The sequence below is a fragment of the Megachile rotundata genome, chromosome 12 (genome assembly GCF_050947335.1).
Source record: "Megachile rotundata isolate GNS110a chromosome 12, iyMegRotu1, whole genome shotgun sequence".
Classification (NCBI taxonomy): Eukaryota; Metazoa; Arthropoda; class Insecta; order Hymenoptera; family Megachilidae; genus Megachile; species Megachile rotundata.
Window position 1 is genome coordinate 8,359,178 of NC_134994.1, and position 15,815 is coordinate 8,374,992.

The 15,815-nt window shown below is 33.0% G+C and overlaps 3 protein-coding genes across 8 annotated transcripts in view; 1 reads left to right on the forward strand and 2 right to left on the reverse strand.

Moving 5' to 3' along the window:
• The window catches only part of Sap47 (Synapse-associated protein 47kD), a 134,124-nt gene extending 129,368 nt beyond the window's left edge, over positions 1-4,756 (forward strand). For all 3 annotated transcript variants that reach the window (XM_003700817.3, XM_012279794.2, XM_012279792.2), the window contains one exon: positions 1,462-4,756. In XM_003700817.3, the coding sequence (XP_003700865.1) occupies positions 1,462-1,646 (185 nt within the window). In that variant the 3' untranslated portion in view covers positions 1,647-4,756. The remainder of the gene's footprint in view (positions 1-1,461) is intronic.
• A 216-nt stretch (positions 4,757-4,972) lies between these two features.
• Positions 4,973-11,488, reverse strand: LOC100880447 (uncharacterized). 4 transcript variants are annotated; one of them, XM_076538031.1, is made up of 18 exons: positions 11,280-11,488; positions 11,049-11,201; positions 10,456-10,969; positions 9,751-10,372; positions 9,226-9,668; positions 8,965-9,169; positions 8,461-8,887; positions 8,026-8,400; positions 7,838-7,949; positions 7,283-7,779; positions 6,918-7,211; positions 6,804-6,848; positions 6,662-6,745; positions 6,354-6,594; positions 5,903-6,282; positions 5,666-5,829; positions 5,465-5,588; positions 4,973-5,261 (listed from the first exon to the last, which is right to left on the reverse strand). In XM_076538031.1, the coding sequence occupies exons 3-18, from the start codon at positions 10,967-10,969 to the stop codon at positions 5,196-5,198; spliced, it is 4,593 nt and encodes a 1,530-aa protein (XP_076394146.1). In that variant the 5' UTR covers positions 11,049-11,201; positions 11,280-11,488; the 3' UTR covers positions 4,973-5,195. The 4 variants fall into 4 exon arrangements, with proteins under 4 accessions (XP_076394146.1, XP_076394145.1, XP_012135181.2 ...); XM_076538030.1 differs by having other exon boundaries at positions 5,465-5,591; positions 11,280-11,484; XM_012279791.2 differs by having other exon boundaries at positions 5,465-5,591; positions 8,965-9,166; positions 11,280-11,480.
• Positions 11,489-11,782: 294 nt separating this feature from the next.
• LOC100880558 (protein DENND6A) lies at positions 11,783-15,670 on the reverse strand. Its single transcript, XM_003700914.3, has 9 exons — positions 14,945-15,670; positions 14,593-14,861; positions 14,226-14,498; positions 13,971-14,156; positions 13,662-13,906; positions 13,397-13,587; positions 13,072-13,340; positions 12,788-13,000; positions 11,783-12,714 (listed from the first exon to the last, which is right to left on the reverse strand). Exons 2-9 carry the CDS (start codon positions 14,770-14,772, stop codon positions 12,514-12,516), a joined length of 1,758 nt encoding a protein of 585 aa, XP_003700962.2. The 5' UTR covers positions 14,773-14,861; positions 14,945-15,670; the 3' UTR covers positions 11,783-12,513.
• Between the last annotated feature and the right edge of the window lie 145 nt (positions 15,671-15,815).

Genomic DNA, 15,815 nt, shown 5'->3' on the forward strand with positions numbered 1-15,815 from the left:
AAAAATAACAGAAAGAGAGAAAAAGAGTAAGGCAAATAGTAGAGAAAGTGAAAATAATAGAACGACGCCGACACGGAATGAAGAGTCTCGATATAGATAGGTGTTCGCTGGGCTATCGAACGTCGACTCGACATGGAGAGCGCATGTAAAGACGAATCGATATACGCAAGGGTTGTCGGAGGGAGAGGAGCGATGAACCACTAACGAAAAATTCGGTGCTCGCTTTTCGAGCCAGCCTCGAGCACGCGAAATAATTCATCGATCGAGAGATACGATAATGTGGTCCGCATTTAGGTGAAAACTTTCTGACGGGCAAATCCACGGAATTCGAGTTTGGTTTCCTCGGTTTAACGTAATCCTCGATCAACCAGATGTAATAACTTAAATCACCTTGCTGGAAAATAGGAATTCATCGGTTCGGATGCTGTCTTTCGGTAATCTTGCTTTTCGTTCTATTTTCGCCGGTTTAGATATTGTATGGAATTTATCTTGATGTGATTCGATGTGGATGTTAGAAATAGCTTTGGCGAAGACGTAAATTTAACTCTTGACTGATATAGTCGATGTCGACTCTTTTAACTTCTAATGATTTAATAAATATATTTCAGTTTATTCATTTTCTTTAGTACTTTGGTACTTTGGTCATAAATATATTCTTAGAGATTGTTGATATTTTTGAAATGTTACATTAAAAATATATTATAGGTACCTTTTATCAAAATTGTAAATGATAAAGTATTTATCAAGATTTGTTTGTGTACACATTTTAATAAAATACAGTTCTTCTATTTTATCTAGAGTCATACTTTATCAGAATAAGGGTTAAATTAACAATAAGACCCAACATGTCTTCTGAATGATCTGACACTATTCTATTTCCATAGAATCTGTATATCAATATCAAACAAGATATCAGAGTGATGGAGTCTTCTTCATAGAACATGAAGATCTAACTTGAACTTAATAATAAAATTGATGTTCACTAAGACCTAACCAAAAATGTCAAATATGACTGTTCGATGTGTAAGCTTTAGATTCGCAGACCAAGAATATTGAAAGAGATTGAAAAAGATTCAAGGGTCTCTCGTGTCAAACCAAGAACTGTTATCGTGTCCCTGTTTCTATCAGAATATACCGGAAGTCCGTTAAAAACCTGAGGGAAGGGTGTATCAAACCGGAAAGGTTCCGTTTCCCTTTTCCCCGTGTGGTTTGAGTTTCCTTTGCCCCTTTTCCCTCCCTACTAACACTAACACAAAGACACGATTTAATTCCGACACTGGCACACGGAGACACGCGAGTCGCGAGATCAATGCGAAGAAATAGGGACGCCCCGGCGTGGTCGGAAAATCGCGACTACACATTTACACACACAAACAGAAAATAATACACACATATTGGCCGTACAAGACCCCGCGTGGCCCGCATGAAACTAGCTACAACGCTGCTTGTGAATCTCCGCAGAAGAAGATTGGGAACGCGAATTGGAAGCGGAGCTGAAGGATTACGAGGTTGTTGTAGCGGGCAACGAGAAGAGCGGCGTCGCGGCGACCACCAAAGACTCCGGCGTCGTCGGTTTGAATACGGAAGATTGGGAGAAGCAGATCGACGAGCTGCTGGCCAACGAGGATGACGAGGACCTCAAGTGAGCCGGGGAGATCCTCTTTGTGACCGGATATAGAGACGATCTCGTCGCGTTTCAATTGAGATCCTGGAGGGGACAGTGTGAGAGATCGGCGGACGGGTTCTTACGCTTTTCTTCCATCGATCTTCCGCCATTTTATAAAAAGCGCGGTCTTGAGATGGAGGATACGCTTTGTTGTGTACCTTTCTCTGTCCCTCTTTCATGATTAAAGGAATGCTGAAGAGGATATTGTTTTTTTTCGATCTTTCGATGAGGTTCAAGGTAGAATTGTGGAGGGAGAGAGAAAGGGGTGATTTGATTGTTTCAATTGTTGTGATTTGAGGGAGAGAGTTGGTGTAACTAGGAACTAATTTTGGAGATGTACATCACGTGATAGTTTGATCGAATTGCATTGTGTGTTGAATACACAATCTTGGTGTTTCAACACGTGATGATATATTGTACACTGCAATGTGTGCTAAGCTAACTCATAAACCAAGTGGTAATCACGTGATAGCAGTTTAAAACCTCAAACAAAAATCCTAGTTGCATCAATGATCACAAGATGGAATGATAGCAGGTTGAAGAGGAAGAGTTCCTTTCCTCTTCTTCTGGTTTTTCTCAACAGCGTACATTAACGATCCTCGAGCACGATGAAGATGAGGGCTAAAGATACGGTATGAAATTATTTTTGATTGATGGATCTAGAACCTCCGTCGATTCCATCCATAGATGATCCATGGATCTCATGAACGGTGGACGGGTGTGCACACCAAACAAGATGATTATACTTAAACGCCACACTTATGTCAATTGTTAGACGACTCGCCTTTCATTACGATAACCGGGCGAACGTAAGATTTCTTTATGCATTTTCTCGTTTGTAATGATACTACCGGAAAAATAAAGAGATATAAATGTATTTGATAATGTTAAAATGCACTGTGCTGCGATATCCAATTACAAATTATATGAAATTATATTCTTCATCGGGTTCGACGGATCGAGAATTATTCAGAATCACACACTTTTACACTGCCGTGTGCCGAAGGACACCGTTTCGGATCGACGAGTTTGTTTTGTTGATTTATTCAAATGTTAAATTATAATTCGAAATACGATTTATTCGTCGATCGTGGATGTTACAAGCCAAAGATTAATTCGATTCGATCATTATGCCTCCGCACTGTACGAAAGAAAGCGTTGGCAAAATATGTAGCTATCAATGCTGATACTAAAAGCATTTATTAATGTTGCGTGGCGAGAGTCTATATACCTTGTTCTTGCGTTAAATTCAATATTTGTTATGCGTTGTTGAGTATTAACATTTGATGTCCACGTGAAAACAGAGATAAAGTGCATTTATGAATCAAGTATTTATAAAAGAAACTTCAAACATTCAATTATAACGCAGTTAACTTTCAGTCTGTGTTTTGAAACACATTCCATAAAGATGGCGATCTACAAGTCGAATCATTCACACAAAATATTACAATTCTGAGAAAAAGAAACAAGTTTGTTGATGTGATTTTCTGCGCTATACCGTCCCTTCTTGTGTCTTTCAATGAGACTAGTCAAAACAATTTCTGGACAGACAGAAAATCATAAAGGATAGCGCTACATATATAATAATATTTTGTTCTAATTAAAAAATAATTTCTTTTATCACGTGGACATCGCAATCGGCGAGAAACAGAAGCTTTGTTGCGAGTCGCAAGCGGAAGAAAATGAAGGCTGTAATTGGGAGAACGAAATCTTTGCACTTCCCGTCGAGACGTTCTTTTTGCGTGCGCCGCCATGTTGAGTACAGATCTTTCGTCAATTCTTCCCAGAGATTTTCTATATTCTCTCTTTATAGTGCATCGACTGACTGATTCGATGTACACTCAGGTGTAGGCTTCCTTTGGACAAGAACATGTATACAGGGAATCTTTCAAAATTTGCTTTCAATTTTGGGGAATATGGAAACCTGGGAATTTTTAAATTCTTAAGTTGTTTAATTTATAAACTTACAAATTCTAAAGTATTAAATTTCCAAATGATTTCTAAATTCCCAAGTACTAAATTCTGAAACTTCTAAATCCCCAAATTCCCAAACCCCAAATTTTGCATAAAAAAAATTGGACTTTCCCTTATGTCGCAATTTTCCCCAAGGAAGCCTACAGTGGCCGCAACTGTACTCGTTAGCTTATAGAAATCCTCGAAGAGAGTAAAATAAACTAAGACTTAAAATTCTGAGCTCAACGCTGGTTCACCGGTGTGCGCGTGTTTCACCCAAACTCGGCTGCGAGGTTTTTTTCATTCGCGCTAGTCGTTAGGTCGATATATGGATACGTATACTGTATTAAATGTATATTAACATTAAGCTGTCGTGTAATTATCCGGGCCTAAGTTTGTCAAAGTTCCGAGCGAAGAAACATGATCGAAGTGACACGACCCTCTCCCCGAGAGTACGTGAAGATTGCGATTTTTCGTTGAGACGATCTGTTGGACGTTATGCGTTGTATTCTATCGATTCCGTGTTGTTACATTGTATATTTTCTTGCAACGCGTTGATAGTCCGCGTTTTTGTGTCCTCTTGCCCCCCGACTGAGACGCGAGGAGAGCCCTTCATCTTTTGAATGGCCGACACGATGGATCAGGAAAGTAGAAATATACGTAAGACTTGATGAACGAACAAACGTCTTTCCCTGTGTAAAAAATTCGAAACACACACACGTACACACTTCAATGGCCAACTGAAAGAAGAAAAATAATTAATCATGGTGTACTTCGGCAATCCCTCTTATTTCAAAACAACTCTGTGAATTGTGTAATAAAATAAAAGCTATCCTACGGTACAGTGCATTCGCTCGTAAGAATGAACATACATCCAATACGTATATATATACGCATATATATATATACATAAATATACATAATATACATATGAAAATAAATAAATAAAAAATATATATATATGTTGTTGACTCCATTGAAAGTATGATAATATATTATGAATATTATTGAGAGTATAAGGAGATGAAGCATTAATTACGGAATTATTTAAGAGAATAATTAATATAAGTGCGGAATGTAAACAATAAAGGTCGTGTACCTCGTGAGAAATAAACTGACAACAAAAAATATCAAAAATAGCTTAATAAGTCTTAGTACCCGTCTATTCCTCCCGTATAATGCTTTTTATGTAAAGAATAAAATAAAGTATTGGCCTAAAGCATAAATCATAAACAATTTGTTTTGTAACATCAGTAGTCATATTTATAGAGATGATTATTTGAATCAATATTTGCAATCTTATTACACAATTTCGTTGATCATTTTTAGACGCAGTCAATAAAACACAGAAGGTATTTTAAAAAATTACATATTTTAATTTGAAGTATATGACTGAGGAATACAAAAATACTGCTCCATTATTCTTATGTATAAAATTAACTTTGTATTAGAAATATCACAAACATGTCCAGGTTCATAACATTACACACAGTAACATTATAGATGGCACTGTGATGATTTCTTCTTTTCTCTTCCTAATTTATGTTATAATTTAGCTTTAAATGATACCTTTTATTTACACATTTCTTCGTCTACTCCTTAAAGTACGTGTTTTCGTCGAAGGGGTAATTATTACTGCACTCTGAAATGAAAAAAAAATATCACTAAATAAATGAAGTATTTTTTACGTAACATCCTAACCTATACTTCTTCTTGCACAAGAAGTATAGGTTAGAATACAAGTATATAAAATTATTTCTACCAGGTACAAAGTCATAAAATTACAGGAATCAAATTCTAAGAAATGAACCAACCATCAAAATATTAAGATTTGAATAAATTTACCTCAAGTGGTTCGATATCTTGAAAAGAATCATCTTTTATAAACAGCTTCTTCTTACGGGTAGTCTTCTTTTTTTCGGAAAGTGGTTCTACATCTGGCGGTGGTAAAAGGGCACGTTTTGTATTTCTTCTAAAACATAAGAATAGCATATTTCAGACTCTAATTTCAAATCAATCATAGTATATGATTTTTATATGATGTACTTGGAGTCGGAGCTTGAAAGATCGATCATTGATATATCATCCTGCTTCGGCGATGTCGGCGTATATTTTTTTGGTGGTCGCCTAGTCCGTCGTTCTTTGTGCACCACTTCATCCTCAGACGTGTTCCCACAATAATCTCTATCTTTAGAATGACTTTTTAATAACTAGAAAAATAAATATCGAATAAATTTCTTATTCAAAAAACTTTTTAATGAATGCATCTATAAGAACAAGTACCTTTTGTTTCTGTTTTTCCAATTCTTCTTGCTGGTTCTTCACTAAACATTCATATTTTATGACCATATCATCCCTGTTTTTCATAAACGACTCCATTTCACGTTCTTTTTCGAGCAAATTATTTTTTAACTCTTGATTCATGGTTCTTAATCTTTCATTTTCTGCCTGTCTTTCTTGAGCGCTTTGTTGTAACAGGTCTAAAATTTTGGCATTTTGTTCACTATTTTTAACGCGTAATTCTAACTCGGCGATATATTCTTGTTTTCGAGAAAGTTTCTCTTTTGCTTCTGTTAATTCTCTAATTGCATTCTTCATTTCCATTTCCATTAATTTATCACTTTTATCGTCATTTTCATTTCGTTGTATCAGTTGCTTCATTTCTGCATAAATGTAAGAAAGTATGAAGATGAAGTATGTTGTACAAGAACAACAAATGTTTTACTGGACAAACCTCTTTGAAGCGCATTTATCTCTTCGTCTTTTTCGTTTTCTTTTTCCTGCGCGAATTCCAAACGTTCTTCAAGTTCCAGAAGTCTATCATTGTTCTCATCCAACAATTTTTGTAAACTATCTTTCTCCGCTTGACATTTTTCTAAATTTTTATTCAATTCATCAATTTGTTGTTTAAGCTCTGTTACGCTCTCAAGATCGTGTTCTAGTGCAACAATTTTCGCGGCGTGAACATCTAAACACTAAAATAAAATACGGACTAAAAATTTATCCATTTCATCAAAATATATAAAATATAAATTTTCTTACTTGCGATTTTAAATTAGTCTTCTCTATTGCAATAGAAAGATCTTTTTGTAAATTACTTATTGTTTGTTCATGTTCATTTTTACACTGCAAAATAATAAACAGATTAATTATATATAAAATTGATATTTTTCTGAATACGAACCTTCTGGATATGAGAATCAAAATCTGTTTGTAGGGTATTCAATTTCTGTAAATATAAAAAGTACCTCTGAAACCTGAAACGTAAAATATATTCAAGCAAACAAAAACAGCATACCTGTACACACTGGTCATAGTCATTTTTAGCAACCGTAAGTTGCTGCTCAGTATCAAAAAGTCGTTGCTCATAATCATTAATTTTGCTTTCCAAAGCTGCTTTCATATTATCCGTGCTTTGTAATGTTTCTTTAATATGATTTTTATCTTCTTTCATGATCGAAAGCTCCTTCTGAAGCAATTCAATTGACTGCTTGTATTCTTTAATTACAATTTTATTTGTACGATTTTCTTCTGAAAGCTCTTCTACTTTTTGTTTCAAAAGTATCATTTCATGACATGTTTCTTCTAATATCTAGAAAATATAATAAGTATGAATAATATGAAGATATGGAAAATAACTTATAATAATATTTTTTTACACACCCGACATTTTTCTTTGTACTCTGTTTTTACATCATCGTATTTTACCATTAATTTTGTTACTTCATTTAACGTAACATCTTTAATATCTTGATCATCTTCTTCTTCGGTGAGACTCGTCTGAACAGTTTCTTCCTTTATTACGTATTGAATTTCTTCCTTTATTACATCTTCAAGAGTTTGACTACTTTTATTGTGTGAATCGATATTAAGGGTATTTGTACATTGCTCTTCGGATTCTACGTGCACTTGGCAACCTATTTCTACAGTTTCTACGGCTACTTTATTTTGAACATCTTCGGGTTTGTACTTTATGTTACTAATTTGCAAATTGCGAATATGTTCGGATATATCTTTTAGCTTAACTTTAGCATGTTCCAATTCTTCTTTTAGATTCTGTATTTCACTCGAACTCTGAGTTAATTTCTTTTTTAGAGCTAAATTCTCTTCGTCTATCGCAATTATTCTTTCTTGCATCTGAGTATTCACTTTCTCATTTCCTATTGATTAATACTTAATTACTATCGATTAATAAAAATATAACACAGATATACATACCTGTTTTGGTATCCGTTTCAGTATTTTCGGGTGTATCATTTATTTTTTCTTTGATAGGAGAAGATGGCGGCAGCTTCTCTTTGTTGCAACAATCAGAAGGTTTTTCAGGTTCCTGTTAACAAGATATGGTATTATACTGGAAATAAATAAAAAGTTATATAATTTGAATATTTAAAGCAATAACATACTTCAATAACACAACTCAGATCTTTCACACTATTTGTAGTAAGAACTGTTTTCTTCAATAATTCAACTTCATCCAGCAACAATAACTTTTCATTTTCCAATTTGTCTATTTGCTCCTGCATAGATTGCACTTTATTTTCATCGTCCTTAATTTTCTTAGTCTGAACCTCCAATTGTTCTTCTAATATTTCTATTGTTTTGGTCTTTTCTGTTAAACAAATATTAATATCCGTGAGTTCTCCTTCTAATTCATCTATAGTCTCCTGCTTCTCAAACAGCTCTTCTTCCTGTTCTTTAATTATATATTCTTTTTCTCTCACTTCTGTAGTAATTGCAATATACTCTTCTTTTGCTTCATTTAAAAACACTTTCAATTTCTAAAACAACATGATTAATGACTCACACGTTCAAATGAATTATGCATTCAGTATAAGTACCTTAGTCTGTTCTTGTTTTGCAAACAATTGAGATTTTAATTCTTCGACCAAGCATTTTGTATCCTCGTCATAATTAACGTCCCGTTGGGCTGAATCCAGTAGATTCTTTGCGCTTTTTAAGTCTTCTTTCGTTAAGCCCAGTTCAAATGTTACTTTATTTTTTTCTACGGTTAACGCTTGATTTATTTCCTTGATCTCTTTCAAATTATTTTTCAGCAACACGATTTTCGATGTTAAACGTGAATTTTCTACTTCTAATTCGTTAATCTTTTTTTCGTCGTCGTCGGATTCATCGTCAGAATAAATTGAACGCTTTCTCTTGCGGCAACTCAACTGATCTAATTTCTGCTTGTAAAAATCTTCAACTTGTTTCACGGACCACTGAAGTGCATCTTCTTGTTGCTCTTCTACATCTTTTATGCGATTTCTAAATTGTGTTTAAACGTATATTAGTTATATGAAATAGCAAAGTTCAGAAACATGTGAGTCAAAAACGATACATACTTCCATTCCGTTTCGAGCTCTTTCATCATAGCGGTGTAAGTATCAGCCATTTCTTGACGTATTTGTAAATCGCGAGTTAACGCAGAACTCTTTAACGAAGCAATCTCTTTCTTCAGTTTTTGATTTTCGCACAATAATTCTTCGTACTCTTCAGTGTGAACGTAATGACTTCTACTTTCGTCTTCATCAACATTTTGGCAATCTACTAAACAAGTATGTGTAAATATAAAGTTAATAGTTGTATCATAATTATGTACATACCCTCATTTTTAGTTAACATTAGATCTATATCATCCCAGTCAGTTACTGTTTTTATACTTTGTCCAACAATTTGTGAAAATCTTGACTTATTCTTTTTCTGTTGTTCCTTCTTTTGCTCTATAACTATTTTTTTCGCGATAGCGGAAAAATTAAGAACATTCTGCGTTTCAATATATAAGTTGGGTATGGGGTTGATATTTACTATCAGAGCTATTTGCTCTTTTCCAGATAGTGCTTTTTGAAATAGCCTGGTCAACTTTGATTCTCTAAATGGACCAATGTGTTCTAGTTTCTGTTTAGATACTTGCCCTTCATGAATTGTTTTTAAACATCTTCCTAATACTAGCAAGCTTGTATTGATATTCTGAGCTTCTTTTAGTCTTTCTCCGATATTTAAGGTTTTCTTCAGTCTCTCTGAACCAGCAAGATCACAAAATGCAAACCTAATAATAACACAGAAACCATAAAATAATATAATAGAACAAGAAAAGTATGAAAGTTACATGAAAAATATGATGTACATACGTGCTAACTTCAACAGAGTTAGGATCATTCTCAACATAATATTTCAGTAATTTGATAGTGAATATACAATGTGATCTGGAGCTTCTAGCATTTAGGGCAGTTGCAGCTACCTTTAAATTATACTGGCCAGCCATTAGAACTTGATATGCTTCAGATCCAGAATTCACACAAACAGTCTTTAAACCTTTTATGAATGCTCTTCCCTGAGAGTCTGTTGCTAGTTTAAGAGCTGTTCTCTTTTTCTGACATTCATTGGATAGAAGATCATATACAATTTCATTGTAGATTTCAGCAAAGGAAACCCAAACAGAATAATGTGCATCAATGCATTGACTAGGTCGAATTGGAGATTCTTCTTGCAATAATTTTTGCATCTCTTTGTAAGCATTGATGTATTGATGCTTATCTACTGAAGCAAATGTTAACAATTTGGTTTTTATTTCTAATTCTTGAGCACGCTCAATGGGGCTCAAAGTAACAACATCACAATGATTCACTGGCTTATAAGAGGGAATGGATTTTGGAGTAATATTAGAAAAAACAAATTCTAAACATCTTGGTATAATTCCAGGTGAGGTAGTAGTCCCTTGTAAAGTGTAAGATTTTCCTGAATTTGTTGTACCTGTAAAGTAATAGTGTACTGTAGATTATATCCATTAATTTAATTCAAAACAAATTTAATTCATAGCATATTTAGTTCTTTACCATATGTCATAATGGTAGAATTTTGCCCAGCTAAAAAATCTACCATATGTTGTTTCACAGCTTCCTCAAATAATTCTAGTTGAGTAGTTTCTGGTCCAAATGTTCTGGTGAATGTGAATTTCCTACACACAATATCTGTACTATTGGATCTCTTGACACAACTGCTGTTATTATCTAAAGTAGGCAATCTTGTAAATAAAGTGGTTGAATTGATAATTTTATAAGCATTCGTTTGCTCTTCTGTTAATTTTAACTTCTTGGGAAATGGTTTCAATCGTAAATATACTTTGGCAGTTTGAAAGGTTTGAGGTTCCAAACCAAACATTCCATTTTCACTGCCATAATTACTTTCTTCAATTTCATAAGAAGACAGCAAATTCTTTTTTGTGTCTTTTGATACAAAGGGTCTTTGTCCATAAGCTAATATACTAGGATCTCTAGCAAATAGATATGACACCTCTTCTTGTGGATTATGATTGTCAGAAGGTCTAATAGAATCTAATGTATTATTCATCTAAAAATTGTTTACAATGTTAAATTTCAATAAGTTATGTTATATTTAACAAACAATGAAAATTTAGTTTTATTCATACCTTAACATTAAGAAGTTCTTCAAATAAAAATCTCAAATTAATTAACTATTACATGAAAAATAAAATATTTCTACGAGTTATTCAACAAATATTTTCTTAAAAATCGCAGGACAAGACGTCACAGTTGAAACTGTTATTTATTATTACATGCTCCTAAAAATAAAAACTGTTTTTGAATGTTGAACTCAGATTAAGAAATAAATTAACCTTGTTGATGTCTGAAACACGTACCTTATCTTTTTAAGTTTACTAAATGCTTATACAAACTATAAACTACATGCAAATCTTGAGAAATAAATCAAAATACATAAACACACGCATTTCTTTCTCGAGTAGCCCAACGGCAAACGGTTAGTATTTTATTTTGAAATTCTACAGCAAAATGCTTTGTATGGATTGGTGGAACATTTAGTGAATTATATTGTTACCGCGCTTGAATCTAACCAATGAAGATCAAAATGCACCTTCAAAGGCCAATAAAAGACGACAAGCAGTGATAAACGCTAATTCCCTAGGGAAACACAATTCCCTATATATAATTTCAAAAATAAGAATCCAATTTGCCATACAATTTTTATTATAAATGATAAAATTAAATTTGTCCACGCTGCCTACATTGGTAAGTACCTGAATATACTTTTTATTCATAAAACTCACAATATTTATGCTAACTAAAATTACAATAATTTTATTTACTTATACTGAAACATAACTTTTAATAAATACTACAATGATATTATTAAAATAAATCTTTATTACATTCATCATTCATATCAGTATTTACAGATCTCAAGTTAAACATATATATACATGTAACAGAGTTAGTATTCTTCTGTTACATTCACATGTAATTAGAGTTCATAATCATTTTGGAATAAAAATTATTCCATCTTTTAGTATTAAAAAAAAACCAATCCAAAATTATTAATAAATTACTTAAATAAACGGTATTAGGAAGAAATTTGATTATGTAACATGGCTATGAATGGTAAAATATTAAAAAATAACATTCAATTAGAAAAAAATATTGAGATAAATATATACTTAACATTTTGTTAGTATAGAAAGATTAACGTGAGCTCGTAAGTCTTTCGTCGCACCTATGAAATATCTTCACACACCATTATTGACTTTTGTATCACGTTTCATGTTACATATAAAAAGGAAAAGTGGTCCTGTTCCTATCCACCTTGGAGTATTTAAACATAAATTAAAACGAATCATAAATTAAATTGAATCGTTCTTTCTAAAATACGTCAGTTTTTTACAACTTCTATGCCTTATGCGTACTTTAATACTCTCAGTACCATTTTTCGTTCGCACCGTTTTACACTTATGAACAGAGAGAGCGACGTTTAGAAATATTTTCAATCTAATTCGCATTATTACGCACCCATGATCATAGACTTTATTCAGGTGGAGATATTAATTAGCAAGTTTTTAAACTAATAAAATAATCGTAATGTCAAGACTCATGATTCAAAATGTCTTTCAAGTCATCCGGTAATGTATGAGTAATGTCATCTATTCTTTCCTGAAGTTTTTCTCTCACGGAATTACCTATAGGTACTTCATCAATATAAGTTTTTTCTAATTTTTGCCGAATTCTAAGAATCATATCTACCAGCTCGACCTCTTGCTTTCCTTGCACCCAGGTCTTCAGGTCCTGTAATAACTATAGTCAATTACAAGAATCTAATCGTTAAAGTAAAAGTTGAAACGTTTTATCTCAAATGTACCGCTTGCGATAATGCTTCGAGTTGTATAACTTGTAACTTTTGCGATAACTCGGTATATCTAGTGTGAAACCACCCGGAAAAGTTGGGAGATCGAAAAAATCTCCTGTACAATCCAACCCAATCTCCTTTTATACCGGTAGTTAGTTGTGGTCCGGCGCTACTTAAAGTTGCCAAAAAATCATCTGGATTAAATAACTCAGGTATGGGCGTAGCCTGAAATAAATATAATTCACGCATTATTATTTAAACTCTCCAGCAAATAAAGTACAGGAAATAAAAATTACTTTAAAAGGTGATATGTCTTTTTGTAGTGGCATAAGAGTTGCAATGTATCTTTCAAGTGGTATCATAAAACTTTCAGTAAGTTCAATTAAATGACGTTTTAGAAGGGCTGTTTGCACTGCACCCGGTCGTTTTGTCTGGATTCCCCTAAATAACTTTTTCAATATAGTTTTATCTTTTTGAAGGAAAGGTTTATATTGTGTGTACACTCCCGGTTTTGAATCTAGCACCTTGAGATTCTCTGATTTTTTTATTTTGTACCTTTGATTTTCTAAAACATACAAGAAACTTGAACATTCTACTTGTACATTATTTTATAAAACTTACCATTGTTAGTTCCATTGCTTATCCTTATAATATGAGGCCAATGCTGCAGCGTTTTAGCGAAAAATGGATTAGTTACACCTAATATTACAGCAGGAGGTGATGGAGCATCTGTAGTGTATTCTTTGAACTCAGAATCATGAATTGTAAAATAAGGTCGATGGTCAGCACAATATTTTAATGGCGCTATCAGTCTGCAAACAATTCAATTTCATAATTTATATGCTGCAATTATGTGTCGACTACTTATGTGATATAATATACTTACGCGATGAGTGCTTGAACCATTTCAGAGCAACCAGTAGGTGAACCAGCCATAACAACTATTGGTTCACTAAGTAATACTAATTCCCATAATAAATGTACATAATTTACAACACTAGCTAAACTTCTAAACATATCTCCTTCATAGGCAGACGTTAAAATTAGTCGAGTCGCGTTAAAATTTGGCGCATAATCCATGGCAGCAATTGTGGGCGCAGTTGCTTTATAATTTTGATTTGGGATATATGTCTACAATATAGATGACAAAGACTAATTAGTTTTCAAACTAATCAGAGATAAAGTGTATTTTTACCTGAAATAAAACACCCATAAGTGGTAAATGCACTGTTTGACCAGGTACTGGTGGTGGCCATTGGTCAATTTCTCTTACGATGGCTTCCATAACTGCATTACCCATTTCGAAAAACTCAGGTGCAATTAAAGCGCACAATTCGCCAAAGAGATTCACGAATGGCAGTTTTGTAATAATAACAATACTCTATAATATAAATAAAGTACATCAGAATATTGAATGTATAACTGTATTACTTTATTATACAAAGTAAACCTTTTGAAAATATCCTCTTGGAAGAGACTTGTCTTTCACTTGACGAAAGTATACATAGCCCCAATAATAATCTTTGTCACACTGTAAAAACGGTGGTGATCTTCTATCATATTCCTTCAAAGCTGTTGTGTCTTGAATTGCAGCTCCATTCTGTCTTATTCTAACATGATATTGTGTATCTCCCATACAGCCAGAGTTCGAATCAGGGAAAGCAAGATAACAGACATTAGACCTCTCTTGTTCAGATAGTTTGATATGAGGTGGATATATAGCCTAGACAGTGAGAAAATGTATAATAAGAAGTAAAAATATTTCTCTATGCAAATGATATATCACAGACAGAATGTTAAATGTAAAAAAAATGTACCTCTATAGCTTGACCTAATTCAAGATCAAAAGTAACAATGCATATACAATGTACCCAATTATGAAAACGTTCCCATTTTTCATGTATCACCTCTCCTTTACTATTGACAGTATCCATTCTATTTACTTTTGAACAGGAAGCAACTGACATTTTATTAGGATTTTGTTCTATCGCAACCATGTACACATATTAAAGAACATGTTTCAAGAACTGTCATTTAATTCATAAATTAATATATTAAAATAGCTTCTAAAAAGGAATATCAGTTTCTGAAAAGTAATCATAAACATGTTAATTTATATTATTAAATTATGCATATTAATTTATAACATTTAATACTTTGTATACTTACAGCTTTGTTTAAGGTACGCATTATTCTGTGCTTCTGGATTAAATTATCTTCTAAGAAGCTTTCTTATCACTTTTAATAATCTCATTATTTTTAATATCAATGTATTTATATTTTTACCCTGTTCAACAATATTTAATAGCATGTAATCCACATTTGCTACTACTGTTTAATAAGGGCAGAGTGTCAGGGAAATGTGTTAATTAAAGAATCAAAGAACTCAAGTATCAAAAACATGAGGGACATAACACATATGTTTATCTCATTATTATTTACTATTTGCATACAACTGTTAATATGCCCACGTGTTTTGTGTTTCTTGATAATAATAATCTGCCAAACATGTCAATTCGATATTCGAAACAACGTTGCATAAAGGAAAATGTTCGTGGACAATGTTTACACCAGTATATTTTTGCACCAACAGCAACTGCATAAGTTCGTGTTCAAACAAACACAAATCGTTTAGTTGCGCTTTATTGGAGAAAGTCTTCATAATGCTTATGTGTCTCACACAATGATTATAACCTACCAAATCAAATGTATGCGTGTTTTGAGAACTTCGAGTTATCTGATCACATTAATTCAATAAAACGTCGGATTAAAGATACACTGATTTTATCATTAATGAAATCTGCATGATTTTGCCTTGCAAGTTATTCAAGGCAGATTTCCTACTACCTTGCGCTTAAAACATTGAACCATAGCGGTACTGGCGCTCCATTCACTTGAATTATAAAGGACAATAGTAAAGAGCAACCGATTCTGAAAGTGAACAACAAAAGAAAATTTATTCCTGATAGTGATTTCTAATTAAAAACATAATTATATATCTTAAAATTCATGGAAAGTGACGAAAAACATGAGTACATAA

Coding starts and splice junctions, on each gene's coding strand:
- LOC100880447 (XM_076538030.1), bottom strand. CDS start 10,969: ATGAATAATACATTAGATTCTATTAGACCTTCTGACAATCATAATCCA. Junction 5,592..5,665: donor CTTTCAAGCTCCGACTCCAA/GTACATCATATA, acceptor CTTATGTTTTAG/AAGAAATACAAAACGTGCCC. Junction 5,262..5,464: donor AAGATATCGAACCACTTGAG/GTAAATTTATTC, acceptor TTTTCATTTCAG/AGTGCAGTAATAATTACCCC.
- LOC100880558 (XM_003700914.3), bottom strand. CDS start 14,772: ATGGTTGCGATAGAACAAAATCCTAATAAAATGTCAGTTGCTTCCTGT. Junction 14,499..14,592: donor AATTAGGTCAAGCTATAGAG/GTACATTTTTTT, acceptor CTCACTGTCTAG/GCTATATATCCACCTCATAT. Junction 13,907..13,970: donor TTATGGGTGTTTTATTTCAG/GTAAAAATACAC, acceptor TCTATATTGTAG/ACATATATCCCAAATCAAAA.